Source organism: Ictalurus furcatus, chromosome 13 (assembly GCF_023375685.1).
Source record: "Ictalurus furcatus strain D&B chromosome 13, Billie_1.0, whole genome shotgun sequence".
Classification (NCBI taxonomy): domain Eukaryota; kingdom Metazoa; phylum Chordata; class Actinopteri; order Siluriformes; family Ictaluridae; genus Ictalurus; species Ictalurus furcatus.
Window position 1 is genome coordinate 10,128,839 of NC_071267.1, and position 25,585 is coordinate 10,154,423.

At 37.2% G+C, this 25,585-nt stretch overlaps 1 protein-coding gene and 3 non-coding genes across 6 annotated transcripts in view; 1 reads left to right on the forward strand and 3 right to left on the reverse strand.

The window, feature by feature from the left end:
* LOC128617425 (myosin-16) overlaps positions 1-25,585 on the forward strand; it is a 53,085-nt gene that overhangs the window by 19,556 nt on the left and 7,944 nt on the right. For all 3 annotated transcript variants that reach the window (XM_053640543.1, XM_053640546.1, XM_053640545.1), the window contains exons 4-15: positions 695-781; positions 1,087-1,232; positions 1,827-1,917; positions 6,798-6,854; positions 10,596-10,682; positions 10,785-11,030; positions 12,413-12,530; positions 14,289-14,416; positions 14,987-15,183; positions 16,890-17,022; positions 18,702-18,918; positions 19,433-19,569. In XM_053640543.1, coding sequence (XP_053496518.1) covers positions 695-781; positions 1,087-1,232; positions 1,827-1,917; positions 6,798-6,854; positions 10,596-10,682; positions 10,785-11,030; positions 12,413-12,530; positions 14,289-14,416; positions 14,987-15,183; positions 16,890-17,022; positions 18,702-18,918; positions 19,433-19,569 — 1,644 coding nt within the window. The remainder of the gene's footprint in view (positions 1-694; positions 782-1,086; positions 1,233-1,826; positions 1,918-6,797; positions 6,855-10,595; positions 10,683-10,784; positions 11,031-12,412; positions 12,531-14,288; positions 14,417-14,986; positions 15,184-16,889; positions 17,023-18,701; positions 18,919-19,432; positions 19,570-25,585) is intronic.
* Positions 20,530-20,611, reverse strand: trnal-uag (transfer RNA leucine (anticodon UAG)). Its single transcript has one exon. It is a non-coding gene; the product is annotated as a tRNA-Leu (tRNA).
* On the reverse strand, positions 22,540-22,621 carry trnal-uag (transfer RNA leucine (anticodon UAG)). Its single transcript has one exon. It is a non-coding gene; the product is annotated as a tRNA-Leu (tRNA).
* trnal-uag (transfer RNA leucine (anticodon UAG)) lies at positions 24,107-24,188 on the reverse strand. The gene has a single exon. It is a non-coding gene; the product is annotated as a tRNA-Leu (tRNA).

Genomic DNA, 25,585 nt, shown 5'->3' on the forward strand with positions numbered 1-25,585 from the left:
GGAGTACAAAAAAAAACAAAAAAACATTTTGTCATGAATTAAAAACCATAGGGTGACAAGGAGCCTTAAGGTCCAGAGAATATTCTAAGCTTGTGTTTATCATTATTATAAATATGCTATGACAGCTATTTGCTGAAAAACAAGAAAATGTTATAGAATAGAGAAACCGTCATGAACAAAATATAGTCATGAACAATCTGTCTTTAGTCCTGTAATCACTTACTATATCTCAGAATCCCCCTACAGTAATTATCTTCGTTGAAGAATTGAGTGTATTGTACAGTAAAACGCCAGATTGTGAACAGTAGCAGCTCCATGTGCCAGGTTATCACTGTCTGTAATTTAGGATCTGTGGCATTGGGGTTATTTTCTCACCCCAGTGAGCGTGCATGTAAAGAGCCTTTACTGTTCAGCCAGAGAGATGGGTAATTGAGTCAAATGAAAATGATATCCAGGATGCAATTTAGTGTTTATTTCTTGGTCAGATGTTTTGAATCTACTTGGAATTTGTGTTGAAGGATTGGATTTGATTAAGCTATCGAGCTGCAAACTTCCTCCGACAGACTCCACGGTTGAGGTAACGAACACATCCCAGCTGTGGATCAAAGATGGCAGCAAGTCAGATGAGAGTCACAGTTAATGTTTTAGTGCCTCATATGCTGCGCAGACCCCAAAATGTGTTTTACTTTCCCAGAAAGCCATTGAGGACCTACAGTTTGAGGAGGAGAAGGTGAACCTCTTGACTAAAGAGAAAGCAAAGTTACAGGTACACGTCGAGGAGGTGAGTACCACAACATTTACGAGACCCTATCCACTTATCCCTAATCAGAATATATGTGTTACTTCTGTTGTTAAGTGTGTTGTTAGGATGTGATATACAGAGCATCATCTTGTGCTGATTGCAAATAATTCTTTAATCCTAAAGCAGATTTTTCAACTAAAATCAATGATTAACTTATATGAATTATTCAGTAACTACAATGCACTAATAATCTAGACCAGTCAATGAGTTTTCTGGGAGTTTATAGAGTTAGATCTGGTTAAAACTGCTCTCTGTGTGATGTATAACTTTGTGATGTGTGTCAGTTGGAGTACCAGCTGGAACAGGAGAGGAAGCAGCGCACTGAGCTGGAAAGGAGCAGGAGGAAGTTAGAGGGAGACAGTAAGAACACCATGGAAAACCTCAGCGAGCTGGGCAGGATGAGGGCCAACCTGGAGGAGCTCATCAAAAAGTGAGTTATTTAGAAGCTCCTTTTTGAACTTTTCAGCACAATGTATCCACTAGAGACAAATCGCTTCAGTAATCATTTGTCTAATGGTTTTAACTTACAAAGGATCTAATTCAGGAAGCTGAACGCCTTTCAAAAGCCATTGGAGTTTCCTAAAGTGAAGTCGAAAGGAGATCTTTGCGCATAAACAGATGGTAGATGTCGATGTCTCAGTTCTGTGGAAAAACAGATGTTGGATGCCTTGTGGCTGCTATAACATGATATCTGCTTGGAGTGCCGTTATCTCAGCTTTGATGAGTTAAAGGCCTTCAGGCCCTCTGAGCTGTTCAGGCTTGTTAGTATGCACTTACCATAGCAGACCCAAAGATAATCCCCAGAACAAAAAAAAGAACCTCCATTCTTTGTAGGATAACCCAGACTTGAGATTTTTCCCTTGTGTCAGTGGATGACATTTGACTTGATGTTTTAATAACCCTTCAACTGTGATATATGATGATGTTTCACAAAACCATATTACATCTGTCTGCTAATTTAGCTATGTCACATACCTCTCTCTCTCCTCTCTCATTCTCCTTCCCCTCCTCTGTGTCCTGTCAGGAGAGATGTAGAGATTAGTGACACCAGCAGCCGGCTGGAGGCCGAGGAGGCACTGAGTGCAGGGCTCCAGAAGAAGAATAAGGAGTTGCAGGTGAGGCATGTGGGGGAGAAGGAGCATTCCTGTCTTTCAGCGCTCCTAAGGTCCCGAACTCTGATTTGTGAGCTTGTGCCTCTCGACGCTCCCCTCCTGTGCTTTGAGATGGTGAAAACATCCCTAAGAACGTGCAGTTTGTCCTGATAATGATCTCTCTGATGTAAATCCCCCTTTAAAAAATGCCCCTTAACAAATGAAAATAGTTACAGTATGGTAGGGTCTTTGGAAAATAGGCAGGTCAAAGATTTTCAGAAGGTAAATTATGTTTGAACGATATAAAAGGTAGGGAAACACTGAAGGGAAATTCTTGGCTCAAAAAGGAAGTTCAATACATATTGGGCAATAAAAACCCCACACACTTTAAACAAGTTGCTGGAAAAAAATAGTAAATTTGCTTGATTGTACAATTGGATAAATTATATTGATGTTCAGTATTTTGCCTTTTTAAAAAACCAGCCAAAAAAAAAAAAACCCAAAACATATATATATATATATATATATATGTTTCTGAATGGGGAGAATGGTGGCTTAGTGGTTAGCGTGCTTGCCTTGTACCTCGGGGTTGGGAATTCGAATCCCGACCTCCACCCTGTGTGTGTGGAGTTTGCATGTTCTCCACATGCTTAGGGGGCTTCCTCCACATACTCCAGTTTCCTCCCCCTGGTTTCCTCCTCCACGTTCAAAGACATGCATTGTAGGCTGATTGGCATTTCCAAATCCCAGTGACAGTCATGGTGCATCACAGGAACACTGTCAGTGAGGTGGGAACACACCCTGGATGGGATGCCAGTCCATTACATGGCACCATGCACATACACATTCACACACTTAGTCATAGCACACCGGGATCCCTGGATCTATGAGGCAGTCTATTTCTTTTTCCAATTCTCATTATGAGTAAAATAATTTGTATTGTGATATAGAGTACTTAAGACACTGTTGTATGAAAAATAGACAAATGTTCGGCATTTTTAACTGAAGGTGTCATTTTGTCTCTTAGTATAACTTCTGGTACTCATTCTGTGTTCCATGCTTTGCATGAATTTGACACCTCCTCTGTCTTTGCAGTGTTCTATAATGGAGCAGGTCCATGGTTTCTTTTCGATTTTGATATTGTCATAGGATGTTGCTTAAAAACAAATGAACACTGATCACAGATTTAGGTGCTATTTGTTGAGGTATGATGTCACCATCAGTGTAAATATACTGAATTTATGGATGCCATAGCTAAAACCTTACAAAGTAATGAAGTTGTTCAAATAAAGTAGATTAGGAGGGGGTGGAAAATACATGAGTCGCTGTTTTACATTGCTATACTTAAGTATTATTTTGAAGTATTTTCACGTTACTAATTTGTGCTACTTTTTACTCCTTACATTGTTATTTGGACCTTCAGAGTACTCATTACAAATGACAAAGGTCTCTTCTTCTCATCCAACCAATGATTACGCTACATATCAACTGAATGTGCTGAGTTTAACATCAAATCATTTTAGTTTAACATAAAATCAATTTCATTAATGTAGAAAAACTATCAAGAATCCAATGTCCAATGTCCATTTATCATCTGCTGTAGCCATCTCATTCTACACAATGTAGTTAATTCTATAGATATCTGCATGCATCTGAATATAGATAAGCCACTTCACTGTAGTGTAGAACTTGAGGATGAGTGCCCCTGGCCCTACTTCAGTAAAATATTTCAATATGCTGGAGTAAGCTGACACTCATTTAAAATAATGCATTTCTTTTGCCTCCCTAGAAGCACCCTTAACACTATCTAATTAGAAAACTATATCGAGGCAAGTTTAGCTAATTTGCTTACAATTACAGGCTGTTTTTAAGTTAGCCCATTTTCTTTGCTAATGCTAGGTGTGACTAGCATTGATTCCAGTAACTAACATAAATGGCTAGACAACAAGTAAAATTATAGCTAATGGTCATTATTGGTTATTTCCAGGACATTTTTACTTCTGAGTAATTCATTAGCAAACTATGTAGCATTAGTCATGCATATGAGCAGCAAGCTTACAGGGACTGTATGATATTTTCAGGCGAAAATGTTTACTTGCTTTTAAACAAAAATCATTTTTAGGTAAGAAATAAAAGTTACCTTTCACTTGAAAACATGACATTAACTTAACGTCATGATTGAAAAACTCTGACTTTTTGCTTTTTTTTATTCTTGAGTACATTTAGAAGCTTAAACGCTTCAGTAGATTTTTAACTACATACTTCCACTTTTAACAGAGTAAGATTTTGACCTATTATTTGTACATTCACTTAAGTATAATCTATATATATATATATATATATATATATATATATATATATATATATATATATATATATATATATATATATGATTACTTATTTCAGGTCATTTCTCAGATTATTTCATATTGGGTTTTACCACCTGTCCTTATGTCTGAACTGCACCAAAGGACCAGATAAAGACAGAGATCCAGAAAGTGACAATGTGTGCAGTACAATACCTCTCTGATCAAGGAGCTTTTTTCCAAACCCTGAACATAGAGGCTCTTTGTGCATGTACAGTTGAAACGGGATCCGTGTGTCAGCGAGGGTAGACGTGTTTTCACTTAACGCCAGGGCATTATCTATTTTACACAATGCAGGCTTTATAGACAACTCTCCATTAATCACAGCTTAGGTGGACCTAGAAGGCACAAAAGCTAAGCTGGTTTGACAGAAGCCCCACCACCATATTATTTTAGTGGATCAACCAATCAGACCCGTTCAGGTGGAGCCTTTTTGTGGGCTGTACATTAAACGTCCACTGGCGTTCTTTTTAAAACTCGGTTTATTTTTCAACACACAATGTTTACAGCTTGAATTTCAGTATCTAGGATGCCATTTGAGATATTGACGTCTTTGTTCAAAAATGTGTTGGAAAATATTAATCCCTGTCCAATTTCCTCTCATGTGGACTTGAAGAAAAAGCCTGTCATCAGCCAGTTAGATGAGCAAGAGTCCTGGTTCTGTGCAACACATGCAGAAATGTACTCCTGAGTACAAAGAAGGCATCCAGGGTAAAATGTACACTGCGTCAACAGGTTCAGATCAGAGTTTGGCCACTCTGCCAAAACTGTTTGTAAGCTTCTTGTAAGACTTCTTTCCCAGCTCAGTGTGGCGCATACAATTGCCTGCACTCTTGAATGTCCCGTGGACACACATGCTATCAATTTATAGCCTATGATGAAGGTTAACCATAAGAATCTATAAGGAAGTATAATTATGCCGATTGAGACAATTGATTAATAACAGGGTTTATACCATCAGAGCAGAATTTCCAACTTACTAGTTGGAAATTACGTGGATGAAATCTGTGCAGAAGTTCTTCAGACCAGCAGTTTGTGCTCAGCAAGAAGCAACAGTTTTGCTAAGGAGTCTAAAGGGGGTGTGGAGTTTTCTTTCAGCTTAGTGAATCAAGCCCCTGTGTGTGTGTGTGTGTGTGTGTGTGTGTCTGTGTGTGTCCGCATTTGTATGTGCTAGTCTGATTTGGTTTGACTGCTGCTTGGCCATGGCTGTGCTCTCTGCTGATGTTCTGCGCTGGCATGTGAGTTTCTGCCCATTCTATCCATGTGCTTTTTAACTGTTGAGTTAATTTTGTGTGAATTTGCTCAATCTCTGTGTTAGATCATGCACATTAATAGTGTGTCTTTGCGTAATCTTCCAGGGATTGGGAATTCAATCTAATCTGCCTTTTGAGTTGTACTGTTATAAGTGATTCATGCTTGAATGTTTGGATGCTTTGATTTTAGGTTTTTAGTTTGATCTGCACATGTACATTCTGTATGAATACGTGTGTGTGTATATAGGCATGCCCATGCATGCTGGTTGCTGACTGTTTATCAGTATATATGTTATGAGACATACTCCAGCTATATAGCTTGTCAGAGATACTTCCTCTATAGATAGAAAAAGGAGATTGTGTACCACGAGACAAAGAAAGCTAATAATTTATACGCTTACTCACATCAGTTTTAATCATGGGGCAGGTTTTACACCTGATAATACCTCCCACATTGAACTGTTTCAGCATTGAGTTCAGGAACAGGATGTGAAGCTAAACTTTTGACAAAGAGTTGCTAGATAAAATGGTGCATAGGGGCGAAAATCCAGTGCTGATCAAATGATTGTATGATTCTGGGACTTGTGTGATATTTTCACAAAAATTGCAGCAGGTCTCATGTTGTCTGGGTTTCTTTGTGGTTGCGCACTGTATGATTGCACTGATTAGCTACTGTACCTTAAAACTAGACACAATTAACATGGACATAAAACCTGAAGTTTTTCCCCCTTAGAATAAAAGAAGGCAATGATAGTTTTAAACGTGACATTTTTTTAATCATTAAGTTTTTCATCATCATCACACAGCAGAATTAATAGAAATACATTACTAATATAATACGACGACCTGTAAGAAGCAGGTCCTGACTTTAAGGCGTTCTACAGATCAAAACAGTGGGCAAACAAATTCCTGCACTAAATTGCACCCTGTGTTTAAAGCCACCGGTATGCAGGACTAAAAGCAGGACTAAAAGAGTACTTTACCGCAATACTGCTCTTTATATGGCAACCCCATTCAGTACACTTTAAAGGACAATACACTGCAATTGCATTGGCAATGCTGATAGACTAAACATTTATGCTGGGAACAGAGAGCAGTTTCCTTCCAGACCTTTATTCTAAACGTGAATAAGCTGAAGCAGATGGAGTACGTGCACACATTAGAACAGAGTGTGTCAGATTACATTGACTCATGGCACTGATTGATGGTCTTTTTTGATGGTGTGAAATCAAACATCGGCGTCTGACTAGATTGACTTCATCTGCTTCCGTTCTTCGATCTGCAGGTCCGCACTGAGGAACTGGAGGAAGAACTGGAGGCAGAGAGAGCCATGAGAATGAAGGTAGCTGCTTTAATTCTGCAATAAAAAAAATCCATACTTGTGGATTTACTGTATATATCACATCTAACTGTCTCCTTTAGCTCTTTATATTCTGTTGATAGTAGAGATTTTTTTTAGCATGCTCCTTTTAAGTTCTGCAGAAAATGTATGTTTTTGTTTAATGATTAAAAAATCTTGTTCAGATGGCCTGCAAGTGACTGATAGGGTGTTCTGGCATTTATAAAGAAAATACATGCAAGTACAAGAGTAAGTATTAAGTATTTAACTCTAAACCAACTGACAAAAGATGGCCTCTGCTGTCTAAAGCTCCTAATCCTTGGCAGATCTGAGGCTACTTACAGAGGACAGGTGTGGTAATCTACCATGAGTTTGGCCTGTGTTCCCATTTAGGGGTAGTGAGTGTGTGTTGGCGTCCCGGTGAGGAGGGAGAGGGTGGAGAGTACTCCTGGGGTTTCGCGCAAAGGATTTGCACCTGGAATAATAAAGCCAAAATGTTTTAAATCAGGACAGCACAACCTCATACACCAAAATCTCCCCAAGAGTTTTCTAAGTGATAATCAAGCCCTAGCCATGCTGGAGTTTAGCAACAGGAATGATGATGATTTATCTGCTTCATAATCAAATTATATACATATTTATTATTAAAATTATATATATATATATATATATATATATATATATATATAGATATATAGATATAGATATATATAGATATATATATACATGCACAGTTGAGGTCATAAATTTGCATAATCTGCAAAATGTTAATATTTAAAAAATAAATAAGGTGGATCATAAAAATTGTTGTTTTTTTAGTACTGCCCTGAATAAGCTATTACACATAACAGATGTTTACATATTGTCCAAAAGACACAATAATAACTGAATTTACACAAATAAACCAGTTTAAAAGTTTACATTACGCTTGATTCTTAATCCTGTGTGTCGTTACCCAGATGATCAACGTCTGTTTTTATGTTTTGTGATAATTGTTCATGAGTCCTTTGTTTGTCCTGAGCAGTTAAACTGCCCACTGTTCTTCAGAAAAATCCTCCAGGTCCTGCACATTCTTTACTTTTCCAGCATCTTCTACATGTTTGACTCCTTTCCACCAGCGACTATATGATTTTGAGATCCATCTTTTCACACTGAGGACAACTGAGGGACTCGTACACGACTATTACAAAAGGTGCAAACATTCATTGATGCTCAAGAAGGCACCACGATACATTAAGAGGCAGGGGGTGTAAACTTTTGACTTTTGACTTTGTTTAAAGAGCTTACTTTTTTTCACTTAGTACTGCCCTTCAGAAGCTTTTTATAATTTTTAGATTTACACTGTAAACATAGTCGCAATTAACTTTTGATCTTTTTTTTAGAGACTATGACCGTTTTAAAGGTATCTTTACATTCCACTCATTCCACTCGTAATTCGATTTCAAACCTTCTCTTGATCATTTTCCTGCTAGTGCAAAAAAAGGCATTATGTAAATCTGATGAAGAATGGTTTTAATCTACAGTGCCGTGTAAAAACAGTTTTCTTAGCTGTTTTTATTTTATGGCTTCTTACAATAGTGTGTCAGTAGGAAATAGCCAATGTTAGATTAAACCTTTTTAAACAATTATTTTCCAGAAATGGTACAGAAAGTACAAAATTAGACTCCAATAGAATGATATCTTGAATAAATAAAAAGTTTTCCAAAATTTCCCATTATGAGATTATTATAGAACAAATATACTGTAAGGCCACTGAGCCTAGACATATTCACTAATTTCAAGTTTAAAATTATGTTTTCTTTCTACTTCTTTCTAGAAATAAACAGTTGAAACAGTTGAAAGCAAAATCAAGATGATTTTTCTTTTACATATAATTTTTTTTATATATGTTTCAGTTTTTGCTGCACTTTGTGGTAAAATGTTTGGTTTTTACTTACTTTCGAGAGCATTTCTTACATGTGCCTACACTTTTGCACAGTACTGTATAGAGAAAGCTGATAAAGAAATATTTTTGATGATGCAAGCAGGTCTGACATGCTGTCTGCCACACAGGCTTGATGACATGCCTCTGGGCTCCATCTCCACACTGGGTGGCATTCTTAATGGAGCACAGCTCTTCTATTCACTGAGCCTAAGCCAGAGTGGAGTGTGAAGATTCATGCACAGACATGTACACCTTTTATCTCTGTGTGCCTACCTGTGCCTCCGCAGACCCCTTCTCACTCTCTTGCACATATCAGACACATACAGTCCCTCCATTGTTCTCATCTTTTTTTCTTTACTGATAGAATCATCAGAGTCCGACGCCATTAAAGTGCATAACCTGCAGAGAAATTTATTTTCAAGACAAAATACAAACCAATACCAATACATACTACACATAGGCTTATGATGCTAAACACTTTCACTATGCACTTACTGATTCTTTAATTTGGGTTAAAGTATATCACGCTCTTCTTGATCTGTTCTAGCTGATGAATGAGAGATTGATTGACAGGTGAGTAAACTGAAGCTAGTGTTGACACATTGAAGCACTGGAAAAGTCTTCTGCCAGCGCCGTTGACAGGGCAACGTGTGATCCTTTTAGAGGTCAAAGGCCATGTCGTGGATCTTGCCCAGGCTTGCAAAATGAAGCCTCTCCTGGGTGTCAAATGAAACTCACCCAAGCTGTTTTCACTTTATCACCATCAGTTTAAGAACCAAAAGGTCATGCAGGTCACAGACCAGCCACAATTCTTCTAGTTTATTGCCTCCTAAATATAGCAGGAACGAGCAGTCCTATCAATCTCCTGTGACTGCTACAATAAACTAATAGCCATTATTCTCTGTTATCTGAGGGTCATTCCATCTCAAGTGGTCTAATACAGGTGGTTTGACCATTTTTTATTTTTCTATTCTTTTTTGAGTGATTACCTCTATGTATTGGCATTGCAAAACAGCTGAAAGTCTTTAAAGCAGCCCCAGAGCATCACCGAGCCACCACCATGCTTGACTGTGGACAGAGTGTTCTTTCTTCATTCTTCTTCCTCCAGACATACCGCTGATCCATCATGCCAAAAAGTTCCAGTTTTGTTTCATCGCTCAACAGAACAGACTCCCTAAACTTCTGTGGCTTATTTATATATATTTTTTTCTTGTACTTTTGGGTCAGTAGTGGTGTACATCTTGGAGTTCTAGCATGGAAACCTTCTGCATTTAGTACGCACCTTACTGTGCTCACTGAAACCTCAGTGCCTGTTGCCACAAAGTCTTGCTGCAGGTCTTTTGTAGTCACTTGAGGGTTTTTCACAACCTGCCTTCTCAGAAATCTGGTTGCAGGCGTTGATAGCTTCCTTTTTCTGCCCCGTCCAGGTATTTCATATATTTTCTACCCCTAGCCAGTTCAGGTATTTCATGTGTTCCAGCTCAAGCACACCTGGTGCAACTAATAAAGCCCTTGATTAGTTGCATCAGGTGTGCTTGAGACAACACCTGTTTTGCATATTTTGTGTTGCTGTTGTGAGGGATTCTATTCAGGGGGTTGAATAATTTTGAGACTGGAGAAGTTATATTCATTATAAGTTGCATTTTCAGTTGAATTTGGGGAAACCACTTAAAGCATTCGTTGTGTTAACTATTTCAATTGCTTTGTTAGATTCGTTCACTGCAAACAACTGAAAGTCTGTAAATTTTGACAATAAATCTGATTTGCAGTAATTTTGAAGCACACACTGTTGCTCACTGAGTGTATGTCCGAACTCTCAGGTAGAGAAGCAGCGTGCTGACCTGACCCGAGAACTGGATGATCTGACAGACCGGCTGGAGGAGGCAGGAGGTGTAACAGCCTCTCAGGTGCACTCATAGCTAATGCAATAATAGAGGCAATAAAATGTTTTTTGAATCAATACTTACTAACTTGCATGTTGTCCTTATCACTCACTTTATTTGCTGTAGATGGAGATGAATAAGAAGCGTGAGGTGGAGCTACAGAGACTGAGGCGTGAGCTGGAGGAGTCCTCGGCTCAGGCTGAAACGATGGCGGCGGCTCTGAGGAAGAGGCACGGAGACGCACTGGCTGAGCTGAGCGAGCAGTGTGAAGGCCTGCAGAGGACTCGTGCCAAACTGGAGAAGGAGAAACAGAACCTGCTGCTGGAGGTGGACGACCTGGCAGCTTCACTAGATACCATGCAAAAGGCCAAGGTCAGAAACCCAAAACCTATAAAACCTATAAAACAAGGATCTCATACTGCATCACGGTTTTTCTGGGCTGCAAATGCTCTAAAGCTAGTAGGATGGTAGAAATGGTAGCATGAGGATGAGGAGTAGCTCTGGTCAGCATGATACACTATAAGGAAGTGGGGTGGGAGGTCTGCATGTCAAAAAATGCGTAAAAAAGATGCTCAAAGCCCTATTCTAACATTAATAATACCAACAGCAATTAGTGATAGAACATTATTAAAATCTACATTTTACAAATCAAATTTTTCATTTGCACCATGCACCAAAAATGACATGAAACCTATTTTATTTTATTAACATTATTATTCACCTTTTTGATGACTGCATATGCTTCAAGCGATGTTTACTGTCAATTAGTCAAAAATTTGTGACATTTCTGGACACCTCTGGAAAAAATGTGCGGTTTACATTAACATTTATTCTAAAAATTCATTCTTATGAACATCATGTCCATAATAGCAAGAATAGACATCACGGTCAACAATGTTTCAAGGATACTATATATTATTAACACTAGCATCCGATTTAATTTGAACACCTAAAGAAACCCCGGTCTGTGTTTATTAAATAATAACCGTTCTTTTAACCTGATCTCAAAAACACTTTTTGCCGGTTTAACTGCTGTTAAAAAGTTACTTTACACAATTGGATTAATCCACAATTATAAATGTCATGAAAAAGTCTGTTATTCTATAACAATGTATAGAATTAATCAATGCTTAGTAAAGTTATAACTGCAATGTTATATAAAATTAAACCATTTACATTATGTGCGAGGTTAGAGATTGCATTGTCCCATAATAACTTAATTATCTCATTCACACATGCCCTAAATAATCCACCCTGTTTATACTATATACTTTCTTGTTTTTCCCAATTTGTTATGTTCTTGTCTTTTGCCTGTTTGTGTTGTGAATGAGTAATGTAAAATTCAAGTCATGGATGGTTTATATTATATGAATAATTTGCAAATAATTATTTAATCACAAAACCCCCCCAAAAAAATCTAGCTCCTAGGGACATAGTTCTTTTCTACCACCTAAGATCTCTCTCCATAACAATTCAAAGTCTATAACAAACTTTTTGTCTTAAAATCACTCATGTCTCTTCATGTTTTGTAGCATAATACTACTACACTGTGAGCTGTTCTCTATGACAGATGTGCTGTAGAGGTCAGTGTGGTGATGGCGGTTAGCAGGGTTCTCTGTATGATCTCAGCTTCGGCCTCTCATTAACTCAGTGTGCCATGAGCAGCTCAGGCAACCCCGGCAAGGCAGTGTGAGGGAATTCCATGTGTTCTGATCAAAGCTAACATTGAGCTTTATGATCATGTGTAATACCAGGTGTCCACTGACACGCAGCTGAAGAAACTGGAGGACTTGCTGTATGAAGCCAACTCGAGGAATGAAGACCTGCAGAAAGCTCTCAATGAAGTCACTGTGGCCAAGAACAGACTGATAGGTAGGAGATATAATGTAGGGCAAAACACAAACAGTGGGGGAAATAAGTATTGAACGCATAAACATTATTTTCATTAAATATATTTCTATTAAGGCTATTCACATGAAATTTTCAACAGACATCAGTATTAACTCAAGACATCCGAAAATATAAAGAATTCACAACATTAAAGTCCATAAATAAAGTTATGAGTAATAAAGAGGAATGACACAGGAAAAAAGTATTGAACACACTAAAGTATTTAATACTTAGTGGAGAAGCCTTTGTTTGTAATGACAGCTACAAGACGCTTCCTGTATGAAGAAATTAATTGGCCGCAGTATTCAGGTGTGATTTTGGCCCATTGTTCTAAACATATTGTCTTTAAATCTTGTTCAATTGGATTCAAGTCAGGTGATTGACTGGGCCAATCTAACACCTTGAATTTTTTCGTCTGAAGCCAACTGAGAGTTTCCTTTGCTGTATGCTTTGGATCATTGTCCTGCTGGAAGGTCTAGCCACGTCTCACCTTCATCATCCTGGTGGATGGCAGCAGATTCTTCTCAAGAATCTTCCGGTAAAGGGCTCCATTCATCGTTCCTTTAATTATATGAAGTCTGACAGTACCATGCGATGAAGAACAGCCCCACACCATGATGCTTCCCCCTCCAAACTTCACTGTTGGTATAGTGTTTTCAGGGTGATGTGCAGTGCCATTTCTTCTCCAAACATGGTGTGTAGTATGACAGCCAAAAAGTTAAATTTTGCTCTCGTCTGACCAGATTACACTCTCCCAGTATTTCATAGGCTTGTCGAAATGTGTTGTAGCAAACTTTAAACAAACTTCGACGTGACTTATCTTTAGTAATGGAGTCTTGCGGGGTGAGCGTGAGCAGTGGAGTGCATTACCTATTGTTTTCTCTGTGACGATGGCACCTGCTGCCTCCAAGTGTTTCTGGAGCTCTTTCCGAGTGGTCCTTGGCTCTTGGGCTACTCTTCTGACTATTCTCCTGACTCCCTGGTCAGAAATCTTGCGAGGAGCTCCTGTGCGTGGCCCGTTGATGATGGAGTGATGTTGCTTCCACGTGCGGATAATGGCCCCAGTGGTGCTTACTGGAGGATTCAGAAGTTTTTAAATATGTCTGTAACCGATTCCATCAATATGTTTTGCAACTTTTCTTGGGAGAGCTCTTTGCTTTTACCCATAATGAGATGTTTCTTGTGTGACACCTTGGTAAGGAAAAGCCTTTTTATACACCATCAATTTACTAACCCAGCTAATATTAATTTGCACAGATAGGAGGTATAATTACTTACGGATTTCAGCTGGTTCCTTGCCTTACCTTGCCTTGGAGAACTGCTTTTTCTTAGCATGTTCAATACTTTTTTCCTGTGTTATTCCACTTTATTACATATAACTTTATTTATGGACTTTAATGTTGTGAATTCTTTATATTTCTGGATTTCTTGAGTTAATACTGATGTCTGGTGAAAATTTCATGTGAATAGCCTCATTGGAAATATATTTACTGAAAAAAATTTCCCCCACTGTGCAGTTGGTTAAAAAACTAGATCTAGACTAACTAGACTAAACTAAAAGATTAGCAAGAGTATATGTGTTACAAAAGTTCGTTTTTTTTCCCAATAAAATTTTATCCATGAAAATGAACATACAGTGATCTTATGCTGCATCTAACAACAAATATGTTTTTTAAAAACAAATATTTTCTTCCAACGTAAGTCAATAACAGGATCTTTTTGTTCATTCCTGTACTGTAGCTGACAATAATGAGCTAAGCAGGCAGATGGAGGAGACGGAGACAAAATTCAGCCAGACGAGCCGCTCTAAAAGCCTGCTCATGGCACAGCTCGAGGAGCTCAAAAAACAGTGTGATGAAGAGGTCAAGGTGTGTTCTTTTACTTAGTTGGGAACTGGGATATTATCTCATTTGAATATATGAATATATCCCATTTTTTATATTACAAATAGCTTTGATGTAACGAGTTCACACGTGCACATGTTTAAAGACATGTCTTTTGGTGAAAAATATTTCTGGTTATACTGTGCACAGTTCATTAATCTGTAATCTTCTATCAAAATACAATATATTTTTGCAGTTTTTTCATGATTTCTTTCTGTAGCATTATGCACATACACGTGTGGAAAATAATATTAAATAGGCTGTCAGGATTATAACATTATGGCTGGGCGTTAATTGTCATGCAACTAATTTCGAGTAATGATAAAATTTTGTATTCTGTTAAATTTATAATATTGATTTGTTTGACTGAAGAAAATGTATAACGTATAAATCAGTATGTGAAATCTATTACTGTAAAACACAAATAGGTTATTGGATAATGTACTGTAGCAAAAGCACAATAAACACACACACACACACACACGTTTGGTTATTGTATGCAGAAATGCGTGTGTGTGTGTGTGTGTGTGTGTGTGTGTGTGTGTGTGTGGACAGAGTAAAGCGACACTGAGCAGCAGTTTGGCAGCAGTGCGACAGGAGAGTGAGTCGTTGAAGGAGCAGCTGGAGGAGGAACAGGAGAGCAAACTGGAGCTGCAGCGCCTCGTCTCCAAGCTCAATAGCGATGTCACACACTGGAGGAGCCGCCACGAGGCCGAGTCTATCCAGCACAGCGATGAACTAGAGGAGGCCAAGTACATGTCCCACATATACACGCACTCTCACATACATACACACACGAGCAGTTATAGTGTGCAAATGTCAAACCATATGTCTGTACAAGCAGGTAGTTACACAGTGACTAATAAGTGTACAGTCAAAGCATGTTTAAGACTTTAAGACATGTTTAAGGCATGTTTATTTTGGGTCAAAATTACCCATGTGAAACTTTTTTATTATATCATAGTGCTACTGAATTCTCAATTCTGTTTGGTCAGAAGGTGTGATTAATTTGCTCATTTTAATGATTGTTTCTATAGTAACAACTTACACAGGGACGATGTGGATGTACAGTGGATATTCCACATAAACCGATTTAAATAATCTGTGTAATAGTTGATTATGGTGAAGTTTTCTGTAATGAGCATGTAATTAGCATTTTTTGGAAGGGGGGCACAGTGGCTTAGTTGTTAGCTTGTTTGCCTTACCCCTCCGGAGTTGGGGGTTTGATTCCTGCCCCATCCTGTGTGTGCGGAGTCTGCTTGTTCTCCCCGTGCTTCTGGGTTTCCCCAAGTACTCCGATTTCCTCCCGTAGTCCAAAGACATGTGCTGTAGGCTGATTGTCATTTCCAAATTTGTCCGTAGTGTGCGATTGTGTGTGCAATTGTGTTGGCACCCCTTCCAGAGTGTCCCCGGCCTTGTGCCCTGAACTCCCTTGGATAGGCTCCAGGCTCCTCACGACCCCGTGTAGGATAAGTGGTACGGAAAATGGATGGATAGAAGGAGGTTCTGTGTTTTCCAACATGGTTTCTTCTTCATGTTTTCAAGGCGGAGAACTTTGCAGTTTCTCAGTAATGTGAAAAACTGCTTTTTTGTAAAAAGGAAAAAGAAACTGTTTGTAGCTGCTCTAACATAAGTGATAACAGGAACTAACCTGGCTTGCAGACATTCAACATTGACCATTTGATTTAATTATAAAAAGTTCTTCAATGAATGTTATTGTTGGCAAATTGCTATGGTATAAGAGAGCACTTAAAATACTTCAGGATGCATAGTGATAGGAAAGTAAATATGTGGTAATGGTAACTTTGCCTCTTGTCAGGTTGCATTACACCCTGTTGTGTTTTATTCCTTGGGTAAAGCTGGGACAATACTATAATGTCTCCCACAGTGATGACATTAAGCCCAGTTTGGTCTGTTAATACCAAAGTGAAATAAAAGCATAAAACAAAAAAGGTATTTGTCAATATAAAACCAAACCTTTAAGTGTACTTCCTGTCACGTTTCCTCCTTTCTCACTTAAACTTGCACCTGTGCTCACACACCTGTCAGAAGGCTTCCCCAAGCACAAGGAAGGGATTTGGGGTATATTATTGCATAATACAGTTTTTATAATCATACTGTATCAAATCAAAACAGCCTGTGTTATCCGTTGCTAAGTAGTTAACAGAATATTAAGGTTAACATGAATGATCCCGGAATATAGAGAACAAAGTTTATTATGGTCATAAACAGTAGCATGTCATGACAGGAGGTGACTACAATAAACTTAATCCAGTTTAACAAAAAAAAGCAAATGGTCGTTCGGAACTAGTCAAACCAGATAGAGGCCTGAGCTTTTGTTAGACACTAAAAAAAAAAAAATATGAGTTTAAAGAAATAAATCAAAATTTTTTTTTTTTAGGAATGGACATCATTACTAAATATTGAAACTAGTTGTACCACTGTTGTGTGCGTGCAGGAAAAAGCTGCAGGTTCGGCTGCAGGAGGCTGAGGAAGCCATAGAGGCCACGCAGGCCAAGTGCTCCAGCCTGGAAAAAACCAAGCAGAGGCTGCAGGCAGAGGTGGAGGAGCTCTGTTTGGACCTGGAAAAGGTAGAGAAGCATTTCTCCAACATTAATCTGTGAATGTGAATACTGATACGCTTTTGTAAGATAGTGAGCTTTACAATATTGCTTTTGTCTATTTTAAAAGCATTACTGAGTTGAAAAATAATGTCCTCCTGAGAATTCACTAGCAATGACTATTGAAGCAGCTGTACATGATGTTGGCAGTTCTTAACTTGGACCTCATTAGCCACCAAAGGAGTCACCCCTCTTTTCCCATTCCATCCATCCAGATATCTTTTTAACATGCAAATACAGTGTTATGGTAAGACAAGCTGGAAGAAGACTCAATCTCGGGTCTCTTTAATAGTAAAAATCCACACTGATGTTTCGGCTAAACTTACATTTTTTAGTTGGTTTTGGACTGTAAGCCACTGTCAGCAATGGAGAACATAAAACTTTACCATATCACATAAAACTTTACCATATCAACTTGCCAGTGTGTTTTTTAAATTTGTTTATGTGGCATGTCTGCCATACAAGTCCCTGGGAAGTTGTTACTATAGAAACAAAAATGCATTAGAATAAGCATATTCATATAAACCCGTGAATTACCTGCTGGTATAGAAATTAGTCAACACCTTCTGACCACTCAGAAATGAGAATTCAAAGTCTTTAGTTAAATATAATTTTCTTAAGATGGGTTTTAGAGCGTTAGTGACGATGACATCTGAGTAAACTGAATTCCTGTACTGTAGTGTAAAATGTATCGCAAGCTAAAAGTCAATAGCTTTAGGTTTGCTTTTAATGTTATATACTAGGTTCAATAACAAAATGCAGTGTTATATGATGTGTCATATCAGACATGAGGATTTACTAAAAGATTTATGTAGTTAACATGGTCTTATTTTTCATATTATTCCATCCACATTCTGATCAAGCAAGCTTTCGATTTTTTGAGTATCTTTAACTATGAGTGTAATGATGCATGCTGACACGATGCATTGCGATGCAAAAATGTGATGGTGTGCATCAGGTAGCAATTCACATTATGGAAATCAGCATTCTATTAATTGTACATCTGATGCAATTGCACTGTTTGAACACCAGATACACATAAAGTTAAAACATACACTTGGGCGACAGCTCCGGATATCAATGACAAGCACGCATTATACGTTATATGATTACACAACCATGCTGTAACAGTTAAAAAGAGCTCTTCAGTAGCCTTTAAATGACACCAACCCAGCGCCACTGAGATCTACAGTTCCCAATAAAAAGGTTGCAAAAACCGGCCTTTTAGCCAACTTTGGAGCTCTTTGGAGGCTCAGGCACTGCTACGGTGCTCATTATGTTTCAATCAGTCATTTTCACAAGGTCAGAGATTATGTTTATTCAATCAGTTTTTGGGAGGATTTATAAATGTATTTCTTTATTTTTAAGATGTGCTGAACTTGTGGTACATTTAATTTATAATATTAAACCTCTGTTCATAGCAATCCTTGATTTATTTAATTTTATACAGACAAAACGCACAGTGTTTTGCATTGTTTATGATTCAGAAATAAAAAAAGGAGTCTTTTCAGCCATAACTTTTCTTCATTCAAATTTTGCTAAAAATATTCAGAGAAACGAATCGAATCGAATCGGATCATGACTGGAGTGTATTGTTACACCCCTTATCTTTAACATTTGACTATATGTTTTGCATTATAATCCCACAGGCCAACAATGCATCAGCAGTGCTGGATAAGAAGCAGCGAATGCTGGACAAGCAACTGGGAGACTGGCGGCAGAAGTGTGAGGAGCTGCTGGCTGAGGTGGAAAGCTGTCAGAAAGAGAGCAGACAGCATGCCACTGAGCTGTTCAAGCTCAAAACAACCTACGAGGAGTCTGTGGAGCAGGGTGAGGCTCTACGCAGAGAGAACAAAGCCTTCCAAGGTAACATATACAGTCTTTTAAATGACTTTAATGCCAACACATGTAACACATGATATTTGCCAAAGTATCATGTTTCACATATACACTGCATTTGTTCATTTTAATTTAATAACAGTCAGTCATCTGAAAGTTGTCTTATGAAAATGGTCTATTCTGCAGTTTGACAGACCAACTCAAAACAAGCATGACTCACTTAACCCGCACATACATTAATTACTATATAACTATACTGGTTTTATGAGGGATTAAGACCACACAATGCCCAATTTAATCTTTCCTTTTTATGATTTGGTTTATAAAAGAAAGCTATAATTAGTTGTGCAGATTGTATCCAGTATGGGAAACATGCTGACACAGTAGGATTCCTCAGGCAGAGGTGGTGTATGGTGTGAAAACCTTAACCATATTTTCACACAAACACTGCAGCAGTTCGTTATTATCCACCGTGCAGATTTATTGCACTACATCTAAAGGCTGTTGTGTAACTCTACATTCAGTAATGATGTTATTTCAGAGGAAATTGCTGATCTCACTGACCAACTTTCGGATGGGGGGAAGAGTGTTCATGAGCTCCAGAAAATGAAAAAGAAGATTGAGATGGAAAAAGAGGAACTACAGGCTTCACTGGAGGAGTCTGAGGCAGCATTAGAGGTATGTAATGGAAAAATAATCAGAGCTAGCCTTTATTAAAAAAATAATAGGAAACATAATAGTTTTACACTTAGTGCTTTTACAACGTGCAAAACGGCAACATTATAAGTTAGATAGTGCATGTAAAGCTAAAATTTAAAAAGTAAGTTCATTCACAGTTTGGTTTTTTAAAGAGCTCAGTTATGAAAGCAGTTTTGAACAAGTATGTCTTTAAGAAGCATCGATATCTTACAGCTCAAACCACTTTTGAAGTGTGACATGATATAACAGGTTTATAGGGTATAAGCAAGCAACGCCACTCTTTAGAAGCCCTAGATTCAAAAGTCACACTTGGCAGCGGTGGGATAAATATGTAAGATTCATATATTTAAAAATTGTAAAAAAAAAATAGAATTATGACCATTGAGTACTATTAAATTCAATTCATATGTCGTAAACATCCTAAAATACAAGATTGCAGCAGTGGGATTCAAACCCATACCTGTAGAGAGACTGGAGCCTAAAGCCAGTGTCTTGGACCGCGTGACCATACTATCTATGCAGTGGTTTACTCTGCAGGCATGTTTTAATAGCCTGACCAGATTAATTCATGTAGACAGAATTTTTTGTTATTGAGATTGTATTTATTGTACTGTACTCACCTATCATCTTCAAATGGATGATTAACGCCTTGGGTGGGAACAGAAACATGCGCAATGAAATAGTTTAAATCACATTTCCATGATATCAGTGTGAAGATAAGCATTTCTCCTTTAAATGGATGATTAACGCCTTGGGTGGGACTGAATGAGATTTTGTCACGTTATTCAGAACGCACGTGATAAAATAATGAACATTCGCTGTATTTCTGGAATTTAATATTTAATTTTTGCAATAACTGAAAAGGAGATTCTGGGTTTTACTGTATATACGAATGAGCAAAGATATGCTTTGAAAGCCCTGAATTCAAAATCTTCATATTGGCAGCGGTGGGATTCGAACCCACGCCCCCATAGAGACTGGAGCCTAAATCCAGCGCCTTAGACCACTCGGCCACACTACCTGTTGAAAAAAAAATGCTCAAACTTTGAGTGTGCAAACCCAGTCTAACCCTAACGCCTGTGTCAATGTACTGTATTTGTTTGTTTTTTTTGAAAACTGAGTTTTAAGTATGTATATTTCAATTTCGCATGCATACTTATTTTTTGAGTATGTATACTTAAAATTGTACTATGCATACTTATTATTTTTTAATGCTTATTTTTTAAATTATGCATGCTTAAAAAAATACGTATGCATACTAGAATTTTAAGTATGCATACTAAAAAAATAGTATGCTTATTAGAATTTTTTGTTATTGGGATTGTATCTATTGTACTGTACTCACCTTTCTCCTTTAAATGGATGATTAACGCCTTGGGTGGGATTGAATGAGATTTTGTCACGTTACTCAGAACGCACGTGATAAAATAATGAACATTCGCTGTATTTCTGAAATTTCCATTGAATTTTGTGAATTTTGTGCAAACCCAGTCTAACCCTAATGGCTGTGTCAATGTACTGTATTTGCTTGTTTTTTTTGAAAACTGAGTTTTAAGTATGTATATTTCAATTTCGCATGCATACTTATTTTTTGAGTATGCATACTTAAAATTCCAGTATGCATACTTATTTTTTGAGTATGCATGCTTAACATTCTAGTATGCATACTTAAAATTCTAGTATACTTATTATACTTATTTTTAAGTATGCATATAAACTTTGTGTCCCTACTTAATTTGTGTAGTACTTTATAAAAAACATACATATTTAGCATACTTATTGTTTAGTATTTGTACATATTTTTACTGATTTGTACTTTCACATTTCTTTGCTTAAAGACTTCTATGTATCAGTTAATTAGGTAAACATTGCTTAGTTAATTAATCTACATCATAAGCTAGTTATACTTTAACTTGCTCCAGCTACAATGGTGAGTTGGCAAAATGGGTAGTGTTATTACTTCATGTTCCAAGGGTTGCTGGTTCAACGCTGAATTGTGGTTACATTTGCAGAGCTTCGCAGTTCCTCCTGGGCCTGTGTGGGTTGGGTTTCCTACAGGTCCTCCAGTTTTCTCCCACCTCTTGAAAACCTGCCACTTAATGGTTTAGCTAAAAGTCTGACTTGTGAGACTACCGTGTCTCTGACTGGGACAAATATGTAGATGATTGAATGAATTGTTTCAGCATGATTCTGATGCTCAACCTGACATATAAGCAATAGGAAACACCTAAGGTTTGACCAATGAACCTAACCAACAACTAGTTTTTGGATGAAACCCTTGGAACAGAAACATGCGCAATGAAATAGTTTTAATCACATTTCCATGATATCAGTGTGAAGATAAGCATTTAATAAAACATGCAGTTAACAGTACTGTTCCCCACGTTTTTGGCAGCCATGAAAGAAGTAGAGCTTCCCCATGTCCTAAATATTACTTTAACCCCTGAGACTTACAGATGTAGATCAAATGTTTTGAAATAAAAACCTGCTGGATTTTGCGATTATATTTATTTTGCAAACTTATTTTGAAGTATGGATATTTCAATTTTGGCATGCATACTTAAAATTCTAGTATGCGTACTTATTATTTTTTTTAATGCTTATTTTTTAAATTATGCATACTTAAAAAAAATACGTATGCATACTAGAATTTTAAGTATGCATACTTAAAAAAAAAGTAAGCTTATTAGAATTTTTTGTTATTGGGATTGTATTTATTGTACTGTACTCACCTTTCTCCTTTAAATGGATGATTAACGCCTTGGGTGGGACTGAATGAGATTTTGTCACGTTACTCAGAACGCACGTGATAAAATAATGAACATTCGCTGTATTTCTGGAATTTAATATTTAATTTTTGCAATAACTGAAAAGGAGATTCTGGGTTTTACTGTATATACGAATGAGCAAAGATATGCTTTGAAAGCCCTGAATTCAAAATCTTCATATTGGCAGCGGTGGGATTCGAACCCACGCCCCCATAGAGACTGGAGCCTAAATCCAGCGCCTTAGACCACTCGGCCACACTACCTGTTGAAAAAAAAAATGCTCAAACTTTGAGTGTGCAAACCCAGTCTAACCCTAACGCCTGTGTCAATGTACTGTATTTGTTTGTTTTTTTTGAAAACTGAGTTTTAAGTATGTATATTTCAATTTCGCATGCATACTTATTTTTTCAGTATGCATACTTAAAATTCCAGTATGCATACTTATTTTTTAAGTATGCATACTTAAAATTGTAGAATGCATACTTAAAATTCTAGTATACTTATTATACTTATTTTTAAGTATGCATATAAACTTTGTGTCCCTACTTAATTTGTGTAGTACTTTATAAAAAAAAACATACATATTTAGCATACTTATTTAGTATTTATACACATTTTTACTGATTTGTACTTTCACATTTCTTTGCTTAAAGACTTCTATGTATCAGTTAATTAGGTAAACATTGCTTAGTTAATTAATCTACATCGCAAACTAGTTATACTTTAACTTGCTCCAGCTACAATGGTGAGTTGGCAAAATGGGTAGTGTTATTACTTCATATTCCAAGGGTTGCTGGTTCAACACTGAATTGTGGTCATGTTTGCAGAGTTTCCCAGTTCCTCCTGGTCCTGTGTGGGTTTCCTACAAGTCCTCCAGTTTTCTCCCACCTCTTGAAAACCTGCCCCTTAATGGTTTAGCTAAAAGTCTGACTTGTGAGACTACTGTGTCTCTGACTGGGACAAATATGTAGATGATTGAATGAATTGTTTCAGCATGATTCTGATGCTCAACCTGACATATAAGCAATAGGAAACACCTAAGGTTTGACCAATGAACCTAACCAACAACTAGTTTTTGGATGAAACCCTTGGAACAGAAACATGTGCAATGAAATAGTTTTAATCACATTTCCATGATATCAGTGTGAAGATAAGCATTTAATAAAACATACAGTTAACAGTACTGTTCCCCACGTTTTTGGCAGCCATGAAAGAAGTAGAGCTTCCCCATGTCCTAAATATTACTTTTACCCCGAGACTTACAGACGTAGATCAAATGTTTTAAAATAGAAACCTACTGGATTTTGCGATTATATTTATTTTGCAAACTTATTTTGAAGTATGGATATTTCAATTTTGGCATGCATACTTAAAATTCTAGTGTGCATACTTTTTTTAATGCTTATTTTTTAAATTATGCATGCTTAAACAAATACGTATGCATACTAGGATTTTAAGTATGCATACTTAAAAAATAGTATGCTTATTAGAATTTTTTGTTACTGGGATTGTATTTATTGTACTGTACTCACCTTTCTTCTTTAAATGGATGATTAACGCCTTGGGTGGGACTGAATGAGATTTTGTCACGTTATTCAGAATGCACGTGATAAAATAATGAACATTCGCAGTATTTCTGAAATTTCCATTGAATTTTTGCAGTAACTGAAAAGGAGATTCTGGGTTTTACTGTATATACGAATGAGCAAGGATATGCTTTGGAAGCACTGAATTCAAAATCTCCATCTTGGCAGCGGTGGGATTCGAACCCACGCCCCCATAGAGACTGGAGCCTAAATCCAGCGCCTTAGACCACTCGGCCACACTACCTGTTGAAAAGAAAGTGTGAAACTTTGAGTATGGAAACCCAGTCTAACCCTAACGCCTGTGTCACTGCACTGTAGTTTTTTTTGGGGGGGGGGGGGGGGGGGGGGAACTGAGTTTTAAGTATGTATATTTCAGTTTCGCATGCATACTTATTTTTTGAGTATGCATGCTTAAAATTCTAGTATGCATACTTAAAATTCTAGTATACTTATTATACTTATTTTTAAGTATGCATATAAACTTTGTGTCCCTACTTAATTTGTGTAGTACTTTATAAAAAACATACATATTTAGCATACTTATTGTTTAGTATTTGTACATATTTTTACTGATTTGTACTTTCACATTTCTTTGCTTAAAGACTTCTATGTATCAGTTAATTAGGTAAACATTGCTTAGTTAATTAATCTACATCATAAGCTAGTTATACTTTAACTTGCTCCAGCTACAATGGTGAGTTGGCAAAATGAGTAGTGTTATTACTTCATGTTCCAAGGGTTGCTGGTTCAATGCTGAATTGTGGTCACGTTTGCAGAGCTTCGCAGTTCCTCCTGGGCCTGTGTGGGTTTCCTACAGGTCCTCCAGTTTTCTCCCACCTCTTGAAAACCTGCCACTTAATGGTTTAGCTAAAAGCGGACTTGTGAGACTACCGTGTCTCTGACTGGGACAAATATGTAGATGATTGAATGAATTGTTTCAGCATGATTCTGATGCTCAACCTGACATATAAGCAATAGGAAACACCTAAGGTTTGACCAATAAACCTAACCAATAACTAGTTTTTGGATGAAACCCTTGGAACAGAAACATGCGCAATGAAATAGTTTAAATCATATTTCCATGATATCAGTGTGAAGATAAGCATTTAATAAAACATACAGTTAACAGTACTGTTCCCCACGTTTTTGGCAGCCATGAAAGAAGTAGAGCTTCCCCATGTCCTAAATATTACTTTTAACCCTGAGACTTACAGACGTAGATCAAATGTTTTGAAATAAAAACCTGCTGGATTTTGCGATTATATTTATTTTGCAAACTTATTTTGAAGTATGGATATTTCAATTTTGGCATGCATACTTAAAATTCTAGTATACATTTCTAGTATGCATACTTATTTTTTTTAAATGCTTATTTTTTAAATTATGCATACTTAAAAAATATGTATGCATACTAGAATTTTAAGTATGCATGCTTAAAAAAATAGTATGCTTATTAGAATTTTTTGTTATTGGGATTGTATTTATTGTACTGTACTCACCTTTCTTCTTTAAATGGCTGATTAACGCCTTGGGTGGGATTGAATGAGATTTTGTCACGGTACTCAGAACGCACGTGATAAAATAATGAACTTCCGCAGTATTTCTGGAATTTAATATTTAATTTTTAATAATGAACATTCG